Below are 16,835 nucleotides of genomic sequence, written 5' to 3'. Positions count from 1 at the left end.
CGCGCCATGGCCGCTCGGGCCGCGCCGCGCCCGCCTGCCAGCAAGCCGCGCTCCCACTGGCCGCCGCGGGACCGCCCCGCGCGGGCCGCCGAGGGCGGGCAGGGCCGCGGGTTCGAGTCCCGCCCCCGGCGGGTGGGACTGGCGGGGAAGGGGGCGGTGAGGCGCGGCGGGGCACGGCCCGCTTGGTGCCCGGCTGCCGCGGCTCCTCTCCGACCCCTCGCCCACCCGGCACGGCGGGGGCTGCTGCTCGCGGAAATAGCGGTGGCAGGGAGGCGGTGTTACGCGGCAGCTGCCTGCCCTCGTCCTGCCCCCAAGCCGTGCCAAAGCCGTGCCAAAGCTGCCGCGGTACCCGGCCCTCGGCTGACGCGCGGCATCGCCAGCCCGGCGCGGTGCGGCATTCCCCGCGCTCGCTGCCGGGAGATGCTGTCCCGGCAGGCGCTGGGATGCGGCTCACAGTGCCGGCAGCGGGGAGGGAGACAGGGAAGGAGAGCGGGAGCTGTCAGCCGGGATGCGGGATGGGAATGGGTGGAGATGAGGGTGAAACCTCGTGAGGCAGGAATAGGTAATGAAGACCTCGGGAAGAGGAATCCCAGAGTACGGTCTTTCCCTCTCTCTTCAGCCTGAGGTCCCGGCGCGGAGCCGGCCGGTGCCGGCGGCGGGGACTCAGGGCGGGCAGCAGCTCCCAGCCGGTGCGGCGGCGAGCGAAGCGTTCCCGCGGGATGCTCCCCTTCCCTTCCTTTCCCTTCCCTCCCAACAAGCGCTGCCGTGATTTGGCAGCCGCTCGGACTCTGGACCTGCCTCTGCGCCCCACATTGGCTGTCGCTGCCGGTGCCGCCAGGGCGCTGGAGGACACCGGAGGCAGCGGCTGGCGGCTCTCACCGGGACGATGAAGCTCCTGTGGCTGGGCGTGGATGTCTTCAGGGTTCTGCACCTGGCCGCTGTGTTCTGCCTGACCTGCGTGCTGCTGAAAGCCATCCAGCTGTTCCACCGGCGGCGGGAGCTGCTCCGGGCGCTGGCCGACTTCCCCGGGCACCCGACCCACTGGCTCTTCGGCCACGTCCACGAGGTGGGGGAGAGCCGGGTCTGCGCTGCCGGGAGCGGGGGGGGTGTGCGGGGAGCAGCTTTCCCGAGGGGCGTGTGGGAATGATGCTGGTGGGACTTGTCCCCGTGGTCCGGGAGATTTGCTGGGTGGGTGAGAGGTGGGCATCCCTTCTCCCAGCCAGACCAATGTGCTTTCCCTGTCTGTGGGGCTTAGCGAGAGCACGGCTCACGCAGAGCTCCGCAGGCTGCTGCAGACTGCGCGGTGGAAAAGGGTGGTGGCCGGCTCGCAAGTAGAGAGCGGTAGAACAGCATAGGCAAGGTCATGCCGGGGTGTGAGCCGGCACCGGGGCTGGAGGGAGCAGAGCCGCGCTGCTCTGTCCCGGGGCAGGCTCCGCTGTCACCTCTCTGCTCCTCTGACAGCCAGGGCAGGGCCGCTGCAGGTCTCCCTGCGGCGCTGAGAGGATGAGATGCTGAGCAGATGCTCGCTGCTCCGGCTGGCCAGAGGCACTTTCTCTCCCCTTGGAGAGAGGCCAGCTTGTGTCGGCCTCGTGGCCAGGTGAACCTGACAACTGATCGTTCTGAGCCGCTTTTCAGTCACAAAACACATCACAGGCATTGCATCCAGCGCAGGGGCCGTGGATCTTCTTACTTCTGCTTTAAGGTCATGAGTAACTAAACCCACGTACATAGGCGAGCCTTGTTCTGGTCACTGGTGTCACGGATGATTCTTCCCCGAGGTATGCACTTGCCCACACAGATCACCATGGCTGCCTTGACGAACAGATTTTGACAACTCATCAGCAGCCTCACAGGGTGTATCTGAGCTTGCCTGATGCAAAAGGTTTTTCCATATGTGCTAAAGGCTGTTTAAAATCACCTTGCCCTCTACTGGACTCTGCTGATGTCCTGCCGTGGCCACCTCTGTGGCACATTAAATAAGCGGCACCCTGAAAAGTGTCTGGGAAATCAGGAGGAGACCTCACAGGGCTTGTCTCTGTGCTGTGGCAGTGCCAGTTTTGCTGTGTTGGACAGGACAAGCAGTCTTTTTGGCAATGTGAGCATGAAGATGGGCCAGTTCAGAGCTTTGTTACACTGCCAGTTAGACTTTAAAACTGCAATTAAATAAAGTATGTTCTTCTGTTTGTTAGTTGTGACTATTTATCCTGGAAGGAAATGTAACCATTTGTGCCAATCACTTGCTGTCATTATGCTTACGTTGCTCGTGCCTCAACTTTTACCTCAGACAATGTTTGTATGAGAATTCCTTTTTTGAAGATTTAATAATTTGCTGATTAATGCTGCTGAATTCCCCAAAGCCTAACAGTTCATGAAGCCAGCAAAGAAACTGGCAGTGCTCTGGGTACACGTTGAATACAAAGTTTGCACACACCTCAAGGAGGACCTGTGAGCTGTATTCAGGGAGAGCACTGACATTTCCTGTTCTGCTGATTTAACTGATTGTTTCCCAGTTTTGATCCGGGCCACTTTAGAATTTCAAACCTATTTGTCATGCTCTGGGTGGATCTCCTGGGAATATATCACTCTGTTTTAAAGCATTCTCTGGGTACTAGTCTCTGCTTATCCAAATCACTCAGTAGAGATGACATTAAAATATCAGGAAGAGGTTGTGTAGAGCTGTTCAGTCTCACTGCAGCAGCACAATTTCGTTGAAACCCAGACTGCCAGCCCTGACCTGACCAAACTGACTCCCCATGGCCGGGGTTGGTGGGAAGCAGAGGCGAGCAGGGTCACTGCCCTGCTGGCCCAGGGAGGGTGTCAGTCCCTCGGCAGCCCTTTGTCCACTTCTGCCCTTTGTGGGGAGAACCCAGCCCCCTCTGGCTGCACGCAGCACACCCTCATGCTCAGATTTCAGCTCCTGTGTTTTCTCTTTCTCCTGTGTTTTCTTCTTTCTTTGCTATCAGCGTGTAGTCATTAAAAGTGCCCTTAAGCCTCTTCCCAGATGCTTTTAGTGTTGGATCCATTTCAAAACTTGCATTTCAGCATGAGATCAGGCAATTACCTTTCTTTTTTAGACCCATGTGGGGTTTATGCTTTTCTTTTCAAGCCCTCAAGGGAAGTAGAAGTAGAAGTAATGGTCTTTCATGCAAAGCTGGGTAGCTGGAGCTGTGATTAAGACGTGAGAGTTTTCTATTCCTCTGCAGCTCACAAAACTTTACACCCTCTGCTCCAGGAGTGCTTGGTGCAGCAGGTTACTCACCTGGAGGGCAACCACTCCTCTCAAATAAACCCATTCAACCCTCTGCCAGCACAGGGATGGTTCTTGATAGCACAAGCCAAGGGTGCTGCCCCAAAACAAGGTTGGATGCAAAGGCTTCTAGGATTAGGACTTCTGCCAGTGAGACTTGGTCAGCATCTCCCAGTTACTTTCCATTATGGTTTTTGTGATTCACAACAGAAGAAGCACAGGCAGCTGTATCAAAGTGACTTCTACATGTTCAGGTATCACTTAGCTAAAGGCACTGTGCCAAGCACTGCTTCTGCTGGCATTTGCTGAAGAAGCAGGTGCTGAGGAGGGCTGCCTGCTTTTGCCCCGAAACTTGATCCCTGAAGTCAGAGAGGTTGATGGTTCTATTTATTAAGTTCAAAATCTTGAACTCGAATAAGTGAAGTTGAGCTTTCTGTAATAACTGGTTGTAGTTCATCATTTTGCTGAATGTGGGAGACACATGGGATGTGCTGCAGGGACACCCCAGCTTGTGAAGAAGGGGGGGGCTCAGTCTTGGAGCTGAACCTGGACGTGGCCCTGGCAGACACCCCATGAATCACGAGTATCCTCTCCAAGACAAGCCACACGTGGCTGATTATTTGATGTGGGTGATTATTTGAGTATGGGCCATGTCCTGGGTTAAGAAACACCAGCCAGAAACACCAAACTAAAAGCTGAGCTGAGCTAACTCAGCACTAAAGCAACTGAGCAAATATTCACTTGATACAGCCAATAGAGTGACTTTGAGGCTGGTTTCTGCACCAGTATGCTGATTTAATTAATCTTCAAGCTTCAAGTCAAAGCAGCAGCAGCTATGTCAGACCTAGCTTACCAAAATCTTTCCCCCTGCATATTGGCCCAGAGTAGTTTCTCTTCAAAGAAAAAATAATCTTACATGGTTTTGTCTCTGTGATTTTTTTTTTCTCTGTCTGTGATTGTGGGTCTTTCCACTAGTTCTTTGTCTATTTCCTGTACATAACAACACCGGCTATAAAGCAGTAAAGCAGTGATTACTTTGGAGTGAACCTGCCACTGCTGCTGGTATGAAAGCTGGTGCTCATGCTGTTCCTCAGGTTGCAGCTTCCAAGGATAGGAGATAAATCTTTCTAGGAGCACCTGCTTTTCATTGCCTGTAAAATTAAATTCCCAGAAATCAATGAATTCTTAATGTAATGTTATTAACCAGTGTTCCCTTGTCTGAACGATCCATTGGTGACTTTGGACTAATTCTGCTCAATTTTTCCTGGACACTGGCCTTCTCCACCAAAATGTCTGGAGGAGGCTGTGGTTTCCCACAGCTGCACTGGGGCAGACCCAGCAGTGATGCTGTTGGCTGCTGCATTTTCTCCCAGCTGCAGGGTGCTAATTGCTCAGCCATGTGCAATTGAGAATGTAGTTGCATGCCACAAAATGCAGATGCTGTCTGGGGCAAATCTGTCTTCTATGGGACAGCCATGGAAAAAGAGCAGATAACACATATGAGCTGATAGGCACCACCACGGTGCCTAAAGATGTTCTCTAGCTTAAGGTCAAGTGATAAGGAAGAATTACTTTATAGGAGCTTTAAAAGTAGCAAACATTTCTACTTCCCATGCTTTGCAAACATGGAGGAAAAACACCTCATTTATCCTTGCCTGGTTTTGTGCTTAGAAAGACATTGAGCCTTTAAGACAGTGTATTAGGAGATTATATATATGATTTTTTTCCCCTCCTAATCTGTATATTCTTTCTCTTTTTTTCTTGTCCTCAACTAGTTTCTCAAGGAGGAAGAGGTGCTGGACAAGGCAGAGGTCTGGGCACAGAAGTACCCACATGCTCACCCTATGTGGTTTGGGAGTTTCTCAGCATTCCTGGTTATCACTGATCCCGACTGTGCCAAGGTTCTGTTGGGCAGAGGAGGTGAGAGATTACGGCTTCAGCTGGGGAGAAGCAGCCCCAGCCTGCAGATTTCCCATGCCTGCCTCAAAATTTTTAGCAAGGCAGGGTTTCACAGAGAGGTTTTCTTGCAGAAATCATCTAAAGGCATGGAGAGACATCACTCCTTTGTGCCATGCCCTGAGTTTTTCAGGCACAGGGCTGCAGGACTGACCTGACTCCAAATCCATTGCTGGAAAATCAGACTTCCTCAAGTGCTCCTTGAAAATTTAACTACTCAGTGCCTGATCCCAGCAAGCAGAAGACACCTGGGAGCTTTTTTTTTTAGGTTCAGAGTTCTGGCTCCTACTGCAGAGAAGTATCTTTGTGCATCGAGAAGAAAAGGTGCTAAACAGTGATCTCTGAGAGGGTTAATCATTTATCACACTGCACAGACTTTGGACTACCAATATTCTTGTTTTTTCCAGTGTAAGCATCTGGCTTTTATATGTATTTATTGCAGCTGGCAGAGACAAAGTTGTTTTGTGTTGAAATACTGGGAGTTCTGCAGGGATGCCACTGATTTTGCTTCATACCCAACCAAAAGTGTGAGCCCAGAGGGAGCTTTCAGCTGCAAACCTGGATTCATGCTATTGAAACATTTACCATTTTATTTTCTCTTTATTTTTTTTACAGATCCCAAGGATAACATCAGCTATAAACACCTTATCCCATGGATTGGTATGTATTCCCAGGGCTTTGCCTGCGAGGAATGATTCTGAAATTAGTAAAAAGCATGCTATAAATAAACAGCATTGTACCTGTTCCTTGATGGAGTTATAGCTGAAAGCTTCATGAAATTATTACATTTACTGAAAAAAAGTGCTAAATAGTTCTATTTATTTTCAGGGAAGGAAAGTTCAGACATAACATATCTACAAATACTTACATGTCCATAGGTAGCAAAGACTGGTGGTGGGGGAATCTTAAATTCATTGGAGGACTGGTGAAAAATATATCCGCTGTGCTGAATTTCTCTTTTCCAGTAGTGTCGGTGTTTCTTCTCAGAGACACCTTTGTGCCATTTTGGTGAGCAGGGCTTTGCTCTGGGAGCCCTGGGGCTGGTGGCAGCATTTGGAAATACCCTCTCACAGCAGCTCGGATAGCAGATTTAATCACACTCCGTGCAGGCAGCTGAGAGCAGCCTGCTTGTGCCCAGCAAAACATGCCTTGCCTGTGTTTCCCCAGGGAATGGGTTGCTGATCTTACATGGGCCCAAATGGCACCAGCACAGAAAACTCCTGACCCCAGGGTTTCATTACGACGTCTTGAAGCCGTACGTGGCCCTGATGGCAGAATCTACAAACGTGATGCTGGTAGGACTCATGATGCTCCTCTCTCTGCCCTGCTTTCTTGTCCCCATCCTGTCTGGTTAGGAGGTAAATGCTGGAGCAGGGCTTTCTTTATCTGCTAATTGTAAGGACATGCTGTGTCCTGGTGGTAGATCTTTCTGAATCACCCCAAATCCCTGCCCTTGAGCTGGGAGGGATGAGCATCCTTTGGAAGGGATGAGCAGGTTGAGCCTCCCTGCAATGACAGTGTCCCTGGTACTGCCTTGGGATCTGTGGCTGAGATTTCAGGATTGATGTTACTGCCATCCCCAAACCGTGCATGATCTCAGTTCCAACAGCAACTTCTTATAAGGTGTTTGTCTAAATAAAGAATTGAGGTAAATAAATGTTCATAATAAATCTGCCAAAAATAAAGGTGGGAGCAGAGTTATACTGTGACCTAAGGTTAAAGGGTATTATTTGCTGTCAACATACCCATGACTGGACTGCAAACATGCCTCATAAACAGTGAAAATGCCTTGTTCTTCAATCCACTGGTGCTGTGCAGGATGGAAACCAGTCGGAATTAGAGGAGAAGGTCACCAGGCTTTGTGCAAGTGAAAGAGGAGTCTGGATGCTGGATCTATTCCTTCTCCTTCACCTCCCTCACTCCAACCTCCCTGGCAGCCTCAAATAGGTCCTGGCTGGATTCCTCCTAGTGGCCCAGGGAGCAGCCAAGAGCCGGGGGCTGGAGAGCCAGGAGAGCTTTTGCAAGGCTCAGAAGTGCCTGGGAGTTTGAAATTCCTTGTGCACAGCGCCCGTTGTGTGAGCCCGTACCACCAGGTGGCAATCGTTGCATGTGCTACGGACGTGCATCTGTCCCCACAAGCCTGGTTTGCTGCTGTGGAGCTCAGATGTCACCGTGCTCCTCCCTCCCCTCCCTTTCTCAGCTTTTAAGTCCACTCATTCCTTACAGCCTCGAGGGGACAGAGGATTGATCATCGCTTCATGTCTGCTGGGGAAGAGAGGCAGGATTTATAGTTTCTCTAGGGGTGCCCTAAGCAAAGAGTTGAGCAAGAGCTCCTGTATTACTTGCTGGCAAAACACACTGGCACAGAGATCATGTGACAGAAAAAACCTTGCTCCAAAGTTTGTCTCTTGGGCATCAAGCTCAAATGTGCTTAAGAACGCACCCAATGAAGCCCAATGCCAGCATATGCTACTCCTGTACAGAAAGCCACTTTACATCCTGAGAAAGACTTGGGCAACTCCCCATCACCCAGAAATGCACCTGTCCTGGGCTTCTCCAGGGTGCTCTTGCCTCAGGATAGGGTGTAGCAGGGCTCACCACCACCAGGATGCAAGAAGAGCAGCTGCCTGAGGCAAATCTCAGATTAACCATCCCACTCTTGGCTCCTCTTCTCTGGGATTTTGCTGGCAAATAGAGATCCCCGTCTTTTTTTTCCCATTTCTCTGGGATGTATCTCTATCTGAGCACTCATTTAACCAGGGGGTAACTGCAGATCTTGCGGAGCTGACCCTTGTCTTCCCATTTCTGTCTCTTTTGCGCCCTAGGATAAGTGGGAAAAGCTGACAGCAGATGGGAAGCCAGTGGAGCTCTTTGAGCACATCAGCTTGATGACTCTCGATAGCATCATGAAATGTGCCTTCAGTTGTCACAGCAACTGCCAGACCAACAGGTCAGTGCTGGCTGCCCCAAACCCTGGCAGGAAGTTTGCAGCTCAGAAGGGAAATGGACAAATTGCTTGTCACTGTGCTCCCAATTTTACAAGCTTCCTATTCCCCTTTCTCCAGGAAAAACGCCTACATCCAGGCTGTCTACGACCTCTGCCACATGGTGCACCAGCGCCTCCGCATCTTCCCCTACCACAATGACGTCATTTACTGGCTCAGCCCCCATGGGTTTCAGTTCAGGAAGGCCTGCAGGATCGCTCATGACCACACAGGTATTCCCTGCTGGCATCCTCTCCCAAAACTTTGGACAGAGGCAGTCAGGTTTTCTCCTTGCCTGTGCAGTGATCCTGCCCAGAGGCTCAGCGCTGAGATCCAAGCAGGGCGTCAGTTTGCAGTGGTGATCTGATCTAGGCATGAATCAAAGGGGTCTTTCAGCTCCTGGGTCATTAAACTGGACTAATGGAGGAATTGCCCTCTGGAAATGCTCCTGTAAAATTGTCAGAGACTGGTGAGACAAGGAATGGGCACTGCAGGCAACACCAGTGCAAGGAATGATTTTCCATTCCAAGCCAGGTGTGATTTAAATGCATGAGGGGTGTGTAAAGTAGGCTGAGAAGTCCATGATGAACAAAGAAAAGGATAACAATATCCATGGCATTTGTTGCCATGCTGCAGAAAAAGCCAAAGTGCCTGAGATGCAGAAGCACAGGTCAAAGGCAATGTGGACTGAGCAGTGCTCATCTCCTCGGGCGAGGTTTGCTTTCAAACCACAAAGTTTGAGATGAGTTTTTGAGATGCAAAACTCTGAGTTTTGCATTCAAAGTTTTGCAGCTTGGCATCTCCTGGCCCTGCCGAACCTTTAACCCTTTCTCCCCCAGACAAGGTGATCCACGAGCGAAAGGAATCCCTTAAAGATGAACGGGAATTTGAAAAGATCCAGAAGAAGAGACATTTGGACTTCTTGGACATTCTGCTGTGTGCCAAAGTGAGTGGCAAGGAGTGTATGTGTGGCAGGGCACAGAGTGCAAAAGCAAGTCAGTCTTTGCAGAGGTGCCACAAGCGACCAGAGACCCTCAGGACTGCACAAGCCATTAAAAAAAAAATTAGCCCAGTCCTACCCAGTTGAAGAGAGGCCAAGGTGATCCAGTTTTCCATTGTTGAAGTGTTGGCAGTGTCTTTTTGGGTATACAGCATGCAGAGGGATTCTGTAGTGCTGGTGGTTTAATATGGGGGGGTTAAAGAGACTTAAAAGTGAAGGGAAAGGAGCTCTGAATTCAGTGCAAACAGACAGTGATTTTGTTTACATATATTCCACAGGCATCATCACACCCCTTTTGCAATAGCTGAAAGAATATAATGGCTCCTACTGGGATATTTACATATTTTTTATATATGTGTGTGTGTTACTGTAATATATATATATAAATTTTATGTATATGGGCCACTGAGAGTGTCTCTGGACTGTTAGGATGAGAATGGAGCTGCACTATCTGATGAGGACCTGCGTGCTGAGGTGGACACATTCATGTTTGAGGGCCACGACACGACAGCCAGCGGCATCTCCTGGCTCTTGTACTGCCTGGCAGTCCACCCTGAGCACCAGCAGCGGTGCAGGGAGGAGATCCAGGGCATCCTGGGGGACCGGGACACAATCCAGTGGTAAGGTTGCAGCAATTCCTCCGCTGGTCACTCTTTTCCTATCGCTGCCATGTCTAAGTGAGCGATGCCTTCAAGGCTCAAAAGCTGGGGGTGCTAAAGGTTGCTGCATGCACAGGGACTTCACAGGATGGAGCAGATCCTTCAGCTAAGTCTGCCACCCTGGAAGGGACATTCTGGTTGCCATCCCAAGTCCTGGGCCACCAGCACTGCTCTCTCCTATTTTCTCACCACAGGACATCATGGATGTGCTTTTCACTTTTTCCTGTCACTTTGCACTTGAGCTTGTCCAGTGGTTGTTCAGGTTGTTCAGAAGTGCCCTGGCACCCCCAGCCTCCAGCAGGCTGTGCCTGGGCATTGTGGGTCCCTCTGTTCTCTTGCAGTCTGCTCAGGGGCTGGATGGCTGTGGGTGAAGGGGCCTCCCAGCACAGGCAGTGGGGGGAGCGTGGGGCTCAGCCTGCCTGTCCCAACAGGGAGGACCTGGGCAAGATGACCTACAGCACCATGTGCATCAAGGAGAGCCTGCGCCTTTACCCGCCCGTGCCTGGCGTGTCCCGGCAGCTCAGCAAAGCCATCACCTTCCCCGACGGACGCACTCTGCCGGAAGGTCTGTGAATGCCGTTCCTGCCGCACAGAGCTCTGCTCCCAGGCACCAGCTGCATCCTCGCTGGCACAGATGTTCAGGCAGGGCTGTGCAGATGTTGGCTTGTTTCTTTGTCGGTGAGCCCTTTTCTTCTCCTCCATTGTTTTCCAGGCAGCGTCATTGCAATAAGCATTTACCTCATTCACAGAAACCCTGAAGTATGGAAAGATCCTTTGGTGAGTTTTCTTTTGATCTCCTAATATTTTTTTTTTCCTTTATGATGTGCCTCTTCTCATGTCCCCTTCCCCTGTTAGCAGAAAAGTAGAATTCTCTCTCTGCTACGGGGTTCTTCATAAATTAAGGGGTGTCACATTTCTCAAGAAACCAGTCAGTACCGTGTTCTTTAAATAATTGCTTTTTCTTGCTGCATATTCTTCATTTCCAGGTGTTTGACCCTTTGCGTTTTTCCCCAGAGAATGTCTCTGGCAGGCACTCTCATGCCTTTCTGCCTTTTTCTGCTGGAATGAGGTAAAGGGAATTGAACACTGAAGGAGTAATGGGCAGAGACCACCACCTGCAGTCCTGGCCCTGCAGAATTACATAGTTAAATAGTTAAATGAGGATATAAGTGTTTGTGCAACAGAGGAGTTCTGATACCAGCAGGCAAAATGGGAAGGCAGCATTGCCAAGGCCCTTCTGGGGACAGGGAACTGGGTCCCAAAGCTGTGGAACATCCTGTTGGCATCCTGCAGGGAGCCTGCAGCATTCTGATCTCACCAGCTCTCCTCTCCTGGATGCAGAGACCCCACCCCACCCTCTTGCCCTTTGATTCCCCCCTTTCCCCCTCTTCCCAATCCTTCCCTTTGCCCTGTGCTGACTCCTTCAAGGCCAACACCTTGCAGACCTTCCCAGCTTGGAGACCCACCACCTCATCCCTGCTGGCCTGTCCTTTACCTTCCCCATCTCCCTCCTTGTCCGTGCTCATTGACCACACATCACGAGCTCCCGGTGTTCCTCCCAATTCCTCCTGCTCAGCCCATGCCCCTGCGGCCCCCTGAGCTGCAGAGGGGGAGGATATGTGCTGGTGTGGGAGTGCTGGGATGGGCTGTGCAGGGTTGCTGTGCCCAGCACTGCAATGGAGCTGTGTGGGATGGGCTGTGCAGGGTTACTGTGTCCAGCACTAGGATGGAGCTGTGTGGGATGGAGCTGTGCAGGGTTGCTGTGCCCAGCACTGGGATGGAGCTGTGTGGGATGGGCTGTGCAGGGTTGCTGTGCCCAGCACTGGGATGGAGCTGTGTGGGATGGGCTGTGCAGGGTTGCTGTGCCCAGCACTGGGATGCAGCTGGCTGAGCTGCTCCGTTTCTCGCAGGAATTGCATCGGGCAGCAGTTTGCCATGAACGAGATGAAGGTGGCGCTGGCTCTGACCCTGATGCGCTTCGAGCTCTCGCCCGACCCTGCCACGCCTCCCCTCAAGATAACTCGGATCATCCTCCGCTCCAAGAATGGGATTCACCTGTATTTAAAGAAAATCCGCTGATGCTGGAAAACATCCTGCCTTCACCAGAGGGAGGGACCAAGCAGATGACGGGACAGTGTGTCTCTGGGGCAGAAGTGCATGGTAGGATTTGGGGATGAGGATTCCTGATTTCTGTGCTTCATCCACTAGCTGAAAGCCCTTTTCAGGCAAGACTCAGGTGGCTGGGATGCCACTGCACAGACCCGCCTGCTCCAGGGCACTGATGTGAGAGCAGCCAGGCACAGCCACTCTGTCTGTCCCCTTGCACTGCCATAAGGGTGGGCCTGGCCTGGTCTGGGAACATCTGCAGGTCCCACCAGCCTCCTTCTTACCAAATCCTGCCTTCACGTTCGTGCCCTGGCCAAATCTGTGACCATTTCCAGCCCTGCTCCGTCATCGGCACCTTCCTCAGTGCCTAGAGGTCAGCCCTCCTCTCCTGCAGTGGGGACAGCCTGTGACAGACCTCTGTCTCACTTCTCACACTCAGTGGGCCTCTGATTTGTTGAAAGCACTGATTCCAGTTTGGGCTCTGAAATTGTGCTCAAACTGCAAAATATTCTGTAATTTTTGTCTTAATAAACCAATAATTTTTCCTGCAACAGCAGCTGTGTTGTTTATATTGCTGGTGCTTGCCCACTTCATCACAAATGCAGTGCAAAACTCCTTTAGAAATGGGCGATGGAGAGGAAGCCCATGAGCAGCAAGAGACCACCCTGGACAGGCCAGGAAACTGCCTGTGGGTCTCCAGCCAACACAGCATCTCCTTCCATGGGCAACTCTTTAACAGGGGTCCAATAATGAATCATCAATCAAAGTTCTCATAGATAGAAGGTGTGTCTTGGTGGGGGGGGGGGTTCCCTCTTTTTTTTAGTATTATTTTCTTAAGCTGATAAAATTATGAGAGTTGGTACACTGGAGGATGCTAGTGAGCTGTCCTCTGCCTCTGCAGGAATTGGGATAGAATATCACACATCAAACTGTGAAATCCCAAAAGCTGGGAGAAGGCTGCTGTGCAGTTGGACAGCAGATGACTTCATACAGCCTTCACCTGCAGGGTCTGGTTTGCAGGGATATGCTGGGACAGCCCAGGAGAAAATCCACTTGCTCCAGCTGCCTGTCCCCTCTTCAGACATGAGGTGCAGCTCTCGAGCTGAAATCAGAATTATGCAATGGAGAGACAGAGTGTGCTTATCAAAATGTCAAAAGCATGAAACTATGAGATACCACAAGCTCTTTGGAGGGCCATGTCAGGATACAAAATTATCTTGATAAATTGAAAAACTGCTGCTGTGAATGGGATGCGAGTCCATAAGCACAAGAGCAGGCACAGGCATGGCACAAAACCAAGAGAAAAAATTACTGACAGGCAGCAAGTTCTCCAGTGGATGTTCTGTACACAGAGAGACAGAAAAGGTAATATGAACCAATAATATCCTGCTCTTGCAATCACAGCAAACATCATACTTGGATGCATAAGCACAAATATTTCTCAAAAATGTTTCACTTGCATCTCTTTCAGCAGATGAAATGAGACAGTGTCCTTCAACTCTGTTTGGAGATTTAAGTATAAAAGCAACAGCATCTACTCCAAGCTTACATAATCTAAAGTGCAAAATGAGAAAATTTTTAATCAAAATAACTGAAGTTACCAGAAGTAAATTACATACATCTCTGTATTGGATGCAATTTTCTTATAAAGACAAGGTCTGAAAAAAATACCATCTGAAGAGGACTGGATGAATCTTGGCATTCCAATGTGAAAGATTAAAGCTTGAGCATCTAATGAGCAAGAGCAGAGGCTGAAATCATGGTGTACCCACTGAAAGAGAGTAGGTTAAAGGAGGATCACACCAGGGGAACTTGACATACCTCACGTAGATAAATGGCAGCTGCTAAATTGCATTTGGGTAGATACAGATTGCACAATGTCAAGCACTCCCTAAGATATCTAAAGCCCTGGCACAGGTTATTTGGAGAATCTGCAGAGGTTTTAAAAGTTGGTGACTGGTTTTACTGAATACTCCAGAAGCCCAGCGGAGGTAATGGATGTGGTAGAAAGCTGGGACAAGTTTGGTTTGGTTTTTGTGGGTGGGTTGAATTGGGGGTACAGGAAAAGCTGCACTGCTGCTATCCCAACAGGACCATCCAACACATGAATGTTCCTGCCCCTGGGATGGAAAAGCCTGATTGCTCCTGTCTTCATCCTGTTCAGTCATTCTCTCCCTCATGACTTTTAGGATTCACTAAAAAGCTGCCTCTTCATATCTGAAAAGGGAAGATGCTCTGCAGCATTCTCACTGTCCTCTCAGAGTTGTGCTTGTGGCTTCCTCACATGAGAAGGGAGCAGAGCCTGGTTTCCCCTGCAGCCACCCAAACCCAGAATAAAATCTGCTCACAAATCTCTCCTGTGATGGTGCTGTCACCTCCTGAGGCCAGGAAACTGGAGACACTCTGTTAAATAACACCTCACATAGCAGCCCAGCTCACAATTTCCCTGACCCACATGGGCCAGTACTGCATACCAGGCCAGCCAGCCTGCATCCCATATCCTGCATCCCATATCCTGCATCCTACATCATCCCACATCTTGCATCTCATATCCTGCATCCTGCATCGTTCCACATCCTGCATCATCTCATGTCCCATGCTTCTGAGCTGGAGAGCAGGGCTGAGGCTGCAACAGGGCTTCTGGAGCTGCTGTGCCCCAGTGCAAGCCAGATCTTTCTAGAACCTGATTCCTGACAGCCATTCCCCAAATCTACCTTTCCCCTCCTAGGTATTAGAGATATGGTAAAGACCTGGTTACATGGAATAAAAAAACCTGGTTACATGGGATGTATTGCTCACTGCGATAAAGACAGTCAAGGCCCAGCTGCAGAGAGCTTACCTCCTTCTTTCATCCTTCCCTACTTTTTGCAGAAAGCGTAATTGCAGAGATGATGGGCTGACCTTGGACTGCCTGATTCAGACCTTCAGGAAACTGTTGCAACAAGAGCTCCTGGGGGTGGCTGCACAAGGTTCTACAAGGGTCAATCTTGATTTCAGTTAAAAACATCTTGGATTTTTCTCATTGTGGCCTGGTTTTTCGACAGCAGCAGGGCAAAGATGCCACCTACTCCTGCAAATATTCCTCTCCCCAGAGACTGTCACGGGCACTATGTAGCTACATCCCTGTCATGGGAAGGTGTCTGTCTATCTCAGTTGGGTGGTGGCACTTTTTTGGATGCTTCCAGGCATGTTGGAAGTAGCAGGACCAGCAGGGAGAGCAGCTGGCTTGCAGCATCAGGAATGCAGTCCTCACACAGGACCCACGCCTCTCTCCAGGCAAATTTATTGTCAGATGGCACCAGCAATTTCCATCTAAACTCCACTGGGATTTTACACTGGAAGCAGCCTGTAAATTAAATAAGTATTGCAACATATTTGTAAGACAGCTGTATTAAATGCTTCCAGATATACATTCATCCTCGAGACATGTGTGGTCAGATGGGATCCAGGCAGCTTGCATTACTCTGCAACACTTGCTGGGCTCTTGCCATGATTTTCTCATCTATCATGTGTTTGGAAGCTTGAAATGTTATTATTTTTTTTGGCATTACTGCTACATTTCATCTATCATCACTATGTGCTGCAGGAACACACAGGGACAGATGGGCCTGGACTCTCCTTCCTATCTGAATAAACACAGGCACAACCAGGGAAAGCAGCTGCTGCAAGGTCACGCTCTGGGGCAAAGCACCCATTTGCCACCTAAATTTCACCTGCTCAGTAAACCACTTTTTTCTGCCATGAATCCCAGCCATGTGAGTTAAATCACTGAAGAAGATCCTCTCCTTCTTCTGCTTAGGTGTCTAAAGGGAGTGGAGAAATTCCCAAGACCCTGAAAGCAAATTCCACAGCCTGCTGTGTCCATGGTTGTGGTATGGGAGGGAAATTCTCCAGTGTAAGTGGGCTGTTTCATGTTGATGGCCTGAACTGTTGTGACCCCACTGCCATCACGTGGACATCCACAGCACTAAGGCAACCCTCCAGAGGCTCTCTGCAAATGTTTAACAACTTTCCAAGTGTCCTTTAACACCTAACTGCAGTTTTCACTGGTCTCAAATGTTCAGAAGGTCAAGCCAAGCTTCTGTTCCCCCTGCCAACCTCCCCAGACCCCTGTGGCTATCAGAAGACCTTTGTACCTGCTTTTTCGTGTTGAGATCTTCTTCTGGAATCCTCCATCACCAGGACTGTGGATTCTCCTGGTGCTAACAGATTGTTCTGGCCTTGTCCCAGGCCCTTACAGTGATCAAACCAACACTGTCCCTTTTCACTTTTCTTCACTTGCAGCTCTGCAGCAACTTCACGTTGCCTTTTGAACTTTCATCGTTTCTTCCCCTGCAAAACCCCCTGAGTTTTCTTCCCCAGGCTGTGAGTGTTCATGGTTTCTCTTGCTGTGAAAGCTCTGAAATACATGAGAAAGGCTTTTATCTCATCTCTACCAGTGAAACATGGAATGCAGAGGCTGGAGGCTGGATTAAACCCAGTTTTGCTGTCACCAAAGATCAGATTCTTGCTCCACATCCCCATAAATGTGGATTTAGCCAATTTGTCCCCTATGTTCCCTCCATATCAGCTCAGCACTTGACATCTCATATGAACTTCAAGACAAACCATATCCCTTCTCTTCACACTCAACAGAGTTTACTGGTTAATGTATAACTATAAGGAGGCCATTTTGGTAAAAATTGACCCTGTTCATGGTCAAACCCACTCTCCAGCGACTTCATCAGCACTGAAAATTCCTGTGTTATTATAAAAGTTTAATCTGAAGCTGTACCAGAAACTCCATCCACCGGCCTGCCCCTTCCACCTCTGGGCTTGGGGGTATTTATGGATTATTTTGTAGGGGATTGCTGTAAGGTGCCAGCCAAATCCAGATTGATCAG

General features: G+C 50.0%; 1 protein-coding gene across 1 annotated transcript; it reads left to right on the top strand.

Annotated features, from left to right (window-relative positions):
* The first annotated feature begins 213 nt into the window (after positions 1–213).
* Positions 214–12,503, top strand: LOC128792286 (cytochrome P450 4B1-like). The gene is made up of 12 exons (XM_053950557.1): positions 214–1,066; positions 5,023–5,167; positions 5,819–5,863; positions 6,371–6,498; positions 8,029–8,153; positions 8,269–8,420; positions 9,027–9,133; positions 9,617–9,807; positions 10,278–10,411; positions 10,559–10,623; positions 10,833–10,915; positions 11,757–12,503. The coding sequence occupies exons 1-12, from the start codon at positions 887–889 to the stop codon at positions 11,923–11,925; spliced, it is 1,524 nt and encodes a 507-aa protein (XP_053806532.1). The 5' UTR covers positions 214–886; the 3' UTR covers positions 11,926–12,503.
* Positions 12,504–16,835: the final 4,332 nt, after the last annotated feature.

Source organism: Vidua chalybeata, chromosome 9 (genome assembly GCF_026979565.1).
Source record: "Vidua chalybeata isolate OUT-0048 chromosome 9, bVidCha1 merged haplotype, whole genome shotgun sequence".
Classification (NCBI taxonomy): domain Eukaryota; kingdom Metazoa; phylum Chordata; class Aves; order Passeriformes; family Viduidae; genus Vidua; species Vidua chalybeata.
Note: the sequence above shows the minus strand (reverse complement) of the source record. Positions and strands in the feature narration are given on the sequence as shown.

Coding starts and splice junctions, on each gene's coding strand:
- LOC128792286 (XM_053950557.1), top strand. CDS start 887: ATGAAGCTCCTGTGGCTGGGCGTGGATGTCTTCAGGGTTCTGCACCTG. Junction 1,067..5,022: donor TCTTCGGCCACGTCCACGAG/GTGGGGGAGAGC, acceptor GTCCTCAACTAG/TTTCTCAAGGAGGAAGAGGT. Junction 5,168..5,818: donor GGTTCTGTTGGGCAGAGGAG/GTGAGAGATTAC, acceptor TTTTTTTTACAG/ATCCCAAGGATAACATCAGC.